The following is a 6000-nucleotide window of genomic DNA, read 5'->3' as shown; positions in this document are numbered from 1 at the left end:
AACCCTATCCCCCCCCCCCCCCCCCCCTTTTTTCCTCCCTTCAGAGCTGAGCATATAGCTTGAAGGTGTGGACACCAGGTATAGATGGCTTATGAAGGTTGTTCAGAAAATAAAAATAATTAATTTCTGAAACTGCTTATAGTCAAGGATGACAGATTGATCAGCATTACCTGTCATCTGTACAGTTAATCTGATATTTTAGCAGCAATAAATCTATATTAAGGCTACCCTGACTATGCCTTGCAAAATAAGCCACTGACAGCATGAAAGGAATCATAACATTATAAATAAGTAAAATTGCAAAGAACACTCTGGTGTGGCTAAATAGCATATATAGAGTAGACCAGTAAAGCATGGCATGGACGACACAGCTGCCAGTAAACAATATTTTTTAAAACCCTGACAGCATTTTAAGGCTAGAATGATTTTCATAACACAAGGAATTGAGTTTTTATTACATGGCAACAACACTAATATAGGAAGCACAAAAACGAGGGTGGATTTTAATGGGTGGATTTTAATGAAGTTGGTGACCACAGATCACATTTATTTTACACACTGTGCTTGAAGTCATGAGTCCAGGATCACTCTCCCGGAGCTCAAAGGCCACCAACTTAAGTAGCCCTCACTTGTCAAATTTCACAGTTATCACATGGTATTCCTCTGCCACAGCATCTTGGGCTCTCTCCAGATGAACTGTTTGACAGATCATTTTCTAAGGAGCTCACTGAATCTTTCAACAGACAGCCCATAGCCTGGAAACAAGTATTCACCTGTGCCAGTGCCTTCCATCTGCCTTTACAAGGAAACTTGGGCAGAAAATGAGAAAACCTCAAATAGAAAAATACCAGATTTGGAAGGAAGAAGTGCTCACCATGTTGCATAAAAATATGTGAACTGACCAATAAAGGAGGAGATAAAGAAGCACTGTAAGAATTAATCATTATACTCAAAGAATATTTTTAACGTATCACATTGACAATAGGCACTACAGATCACCATCAGAGAAATTACATCCCCTAAAGACCAATAGTGGGAAACACTAGTCACCTATTTCAACCTCTTTTTAAACTAATCCTCTCATATACAATACTTCAGGGCTTTTTATGTGAACTTGTTAGGAAGACTCGGTGTACATTAACTTCTTAAAAATAAGGGTAAACAATAAAAACTTCCAAAATATTGCAGGACCAGTGCAAAGACACACCTAAAGCTAGGAAAAAGTAGTTTTGAGAAATAATAAATTACCAAAAGGATGGCATTTCAAGGAAATATAACTAGTAGCCTACCTTTAGCTGAATACATCAAGAAATTTCCTAAAGTGAGCCAATAGGTACCAATACTTTCATTAGCAAGTGCCCAAAATTCTGCTATTATTCAAATGCACTGGGCTGTAAAGTTGTCATCTCATGCCTGTGGTCCTTTTAAGGACTCATGCGCAAGATGTTCCCGATCATTTTGAAAGTTCTGGTGGTATATGTCACACCAAACCTCTCTGACAGCTTGAAAGAAGGAAGCCGAATCAAGCCTTTCATATGTGAAATGATCATCAGCAGGTGTGTACACACTTGAGCACAAACTAAAGGCCTGTGCATATCCCAAAAAATGATAAGCAGGTTGTTTCAGAAATGGGCTCTAAGGGCTGCCCAAGAGGTAAGGTGAAATGGGCAGGCAATTTAGTTTCAAGGCTAACTTAGTACAGCAATGAGAGGCAGCTACCAAATCCATAGCTCCCAATCAGGAGCCCTCCATCATCACTTCACTGGCCTCACAGGACTTAATAAGATAGCTTAATAAGAAGGTACAGAGGATGTTTGTCTATAGGCTGTCCACAAGCTCATTAGATCCTCTCTCCCCAGCTCTCTGTTGCACCTACTCTTTAGTCGTAACAGAGCTCTGCCTCTGTGTTAGGGAGCTACAACACTAAGCTTGTGGAAACCAAAACGCTCAAGCAGCCCAGGGTCACCTGAAGAGACTGTTTATAGGGTTTGTCTTCCTGGATTCACCCTGGCACCACTGACTGCTCTCAGCACGTCTATCTAATTACTGTGGCTGAGTCACCCTTTTTTAGGCCAATTCCCAAATTAAATTACATGCAGTGATTATATAAAATAAGACAAGGGAGCTTAAACAGAGACTTATTTCTTGCTAAAAATTTGAAAGAATTTTTAAAATCACAATGAAACAACTTCAGAGTTTCACATTTTCTGTTCTCTACTGAAATAAACTCACCATTTTTCAAAAGTGCTACAACCCACAGATCTGCTCTTGAGGACTCTTTCAGCACCTGGCAGGTATCTGGGCCTGTGTCTGGCTTTTGAAGTCCTGGATGTAATTGTAGAATCATTAATGGTCCATAGAGTTAAGGCAAAAATAGTTGATACTGTAGTAAAAGTCTGCACAAAGCCCCATAGTATGTCAGTGAAAAGACACTTAAAGAAAACAAATCTCCATCAGGACATTTTTGAGGCATTATTTTTCTACTTTCCCTTTCCAAACCACAGAAGCCTTAGAGAGTTTACCCCAGAAGAGGTGGTTGGTATCACGTCACATTCTTGATGTGACTGCCCAGAGAGTTTTGTTCTGAAAAGCATCCTTTGCAGAAAGAAATAATAACCTCAGTATAACTGGGCTGAATCTAAACTAAAAATGCCTGTCTTGGTTGTATGCTAATCAAATGATTAGCAACATCATGTTCTGCAAAACAGCCAAATTAAGTGTTCATTCACATGTGTACCAATTTAATTTTTGTGCATCTTTATAATTTCCTATTTTTTTTAAGATTATTTCACCATGTCCTTGGCACAATGGTTATAAGCTCATTCCAAAGACAGTTATCACAGGGGTTTGACTCAAATCTCTGTAGACAGCTTTCAGTGCAGAGCAGAGTTCAGTTACAAAACAGTTGTTTTAACGTCTGCCACCACTCAGAGGGGCAGATAACCTATTTACATAAGGCTGTTGTAAAAGTCTTACAGTGCCATGTATCTTTTTAGACTTTGTCATCTGGTTCTATAGATGGTTCTTTCTAAACTCCTCCTTACTTGGGTACTTGTTCATTAAAGGGTTGAAGTTCATACTTTCAATGAAGCTACCAGGAGTTTGAACAGCACAAGAAGTATAAACACAAGTGAAACACATCCCCTAAATCAGCTAGTACTCATGGAAACCTCACTAATGAAGTCCTTGGCGAGTCTAATTTTCCTTCCAGTAGGCATGTGTTCATGAAGAATAACTTACTACGAGATGAAGTGTACATGTGCTAACACAAGTTTCTGATGCCCTTGTCTTAGTTTCCCAAGGCCATGTAGCTCCTGTCACTACTACAGGCACGCGGAAGGGCAGTTCTCATGAGTGATGGGGAAAGGACCACCTGTAGATTAACAGTAATTTCTCCCAGTTCTCCTGGAGTTGTAAGGAATCATAGAGAGATAATAAAATTATCCTTCCACACCAGTCCTTTGACCAGAAACCACATGTAAGGGTTAATATGCTGAATCTTCTACAGATGCGGTAAGCAGTGATCTTACAGGGACTCAGTAACAGCAACAGCCTCTACTTGTCTGTGGCATAGCTGTTTCTTAAAGGCATGCTTCATCTCAGATACATAACTAACATTTCAGGCCTGCTTTCCCCACCAAATAGATACAGGATTTTAATCAGACTATAGACAAGCAAGTGACCAGAACTTTTCTTTCATTTGGTGGGTGGCTGAAAATATATGTGAGACAGGAAAACCTCGAAACACAGAATTCTCATACCATGTAGTTGAAGAGGCAATTTGTCCTACCGGCGCCAGAGGGTGATGTTAATTAAATGTGAACGAAGGATAATAAATCAAGCTGGTATGTACTGAACACAAATGAAAAACAGTTCACCATAATAAGTCTTATTATACTTATTAAACTTTAATATAAAAAAATTAAATTACAGCTAGTTCTGTAATGACCAGTATCAACACAAGATGGTTTTCTTTTTAAAGTTCTAGAAAAAGTGTGTATTCCTGTTCCCGAGTCTCAGAAAGCATTTCTTGCCCAGTGCCACCCCAGCATCTATTAGGATCAGACAAAGTGAATGAGCAATTCCCACAGCACTTCCACAGCTCCCAGAAGGCCGACCGAGAAGTCCCAGAAGGAACACACCAAGAAATAGCTTGGTATAAACTCAGCAAAAGCAACTGGAAGAAACATGGTACAGATCTAGAGCAAGATTTGTTAATTGTATTCAGTTAGAAATGACAGAAGAGAAAGAGTAAATGTGGTAGATCTGAAAGTGGCAAAAGCACAAAAAAGAAAAATCAACATTTACTACTTTTTTTTAATATTGTTATTTAAGAAGAAGCCCAGTCATAAGACAAAGAAAACATTACCCACAAAATAATTTGCGTGTTGTCAAAGAGAAGTAGAGCCCTTACCCAAAGCTCTGAAACATTACAAAACAAACATGTGATTTGGACTCCTCAAATGCCATACGAAGACCTAAAACATATAAAAATGGTGACTCATTTCCTCCAGGAAACCACAAATCTGTTCAGTTCAGATAATCTGCTTCTATTATTTCTGGTATTCATCAAATATAGATATGTTTGCCCATCCTCTGTTGATCAAAACATGCAAAAATACTCAAGACTATTCACAAAAATGAAGTCCAAGCCTGAAGCCGCTGCCTGCACCATGGCTAAGAGGAGACATACTTTGGGGTGTGCTAGAAGGCTAGCAAAACAGGCTGGGCTCATGTTCCTGTACCAAGGACTTTTCACAGAGTAACCTTTCCTGTAGCACACTAAGATCACAGATGTGCAGTGAAACCACCATCATCATCAGAGTTGCACAGACCCACCTGAGGGGCACGGGCACCCCATTCCTCACCCCGCTTTCCAGGACAGAAATGATCAAGGGGCTAACTTGCATAATCACAGGATTAGAGTTGGATTCTCCAATAATATCCACAAAACTAGACTCACTTGCATCTCTCAGCAAGTATTTTCAAAATTACCCTCTTACTATAGAACAAAGAACTACATATGGCCACATACAGTTGAAAGTGGCAGCTGAAAGGAGGATTATAATCTCTTAATTAAAACATTGATCCAGTCTGGCATCAAAAGCCAAATTTAGATTTCGGCATCTGTGAGATATAAGAATTGTCTTTATTAGATCAGGAAGGTTGCCTACAGCTAATACCACCAGCCATTATAAATTAACAGATTTGTCAGAAAGTGGCATTGATTTCCAAAAGCAGTCAGCACCTGTCCTTACCACTTTTTCTGTGGAAAGCTAGTACACTGCTTAAGGAGCTGTGTGAATCCCATGTTAATTTTCTTACACTAATAATTTTCTGGGTTTACTGCTGGCTATATTACATAAATCTTCCCCCTGAATTTCAGATGTTTGCAGACCTTCACAGAGTGGATAAGACAGAGCTCTCTAGCCCAATTCTGCTGGGCATGGCAAAGTTCATAAAGATTTTTAGTTACTCACTCATCAGAAATAGTAACACGTGTCAAGAAAAGGGCCTGGACACAGGTCCCACTGAGTTTAAATTCAGTTAAGGAAACAAAGGAACAGCTTGTTCAGTGGCTTATGACCGAGTGGCAGCAGACAAATGCTTTGATCTAAATCAAGGCGGAATATTCCTCCAGACAGCAGAGTGTAATAAAAAAGAAAGTTACAGAAAGTACCTGAGGAAACTAGTGTCAAAGTTCAGTAGATCAAAATATGTGTTCATGTGAGTGTCCCTGGAGTGCATATTAGAGCTTGCAAAGCTCTAACAGAGCAATTCACTATTTTAGACTAACAACGTATAAAAATCAAGAGGCTCAGAAAAAATTCTTGTAAGATGCTGACACCTTCCTAAATTTACAATAAATCTTCTGATGTTTCTCCTTTAATTTCTTCTTCCAGATTTTCCCAGGACTGAAATAAGATCTTCTCTTTTTTCTGCAATACATTCTTCCTCTTTCCCAGCATCTCCATGGGCAGTTTTACTTCCAATTTAATT

General features: G+C 39.2%; 1 protein-coding gene across 1 annotated transcript in view; it reads left to right on the top strand.

The window, feature by feature from the left end:
- Positions 1 to 1443: 1443 nt before the first annotated feature.
- LOC104407208 (gamma-aminobutyric acid receptor subunit beta-1-like) overlaps positions 1444 to 6000 on the top strand; it is a gene marked incomplete at its 3' end in the record, with an annotated part of 54258 nt that continues 49701 nt past the window's right edge. The window contains exon 1 of the mRNA XM_010016426.1: positions 1444 to 1556. Coding sequence (XP_010014728.1) covers positions 1444 to 1556 — 113 coding nt within the window. The remainder of the gene's footprint in view (positions 1557 to 6000) is intronic.

The sequence above is a fragment of the Nestor notabilis genome, unplaced genomic scaffold, assembly GCF_000696875.1.
Source record: "Nestor notabilis isolate BGI_N333 unplaced genomic scaffold, ASM69687v1 scaffold14226, whole genome shotgun sequence".
Classification (NCBI taxonomy): Eukaryota; Metazoa; Chordata; class Aves; order Psittaciformes; family Psittacidae; genus Nestor; species Nestor notabilis.
This window is presented reverse-complemented; position numbering and strand designations above follow the sequence as displayed.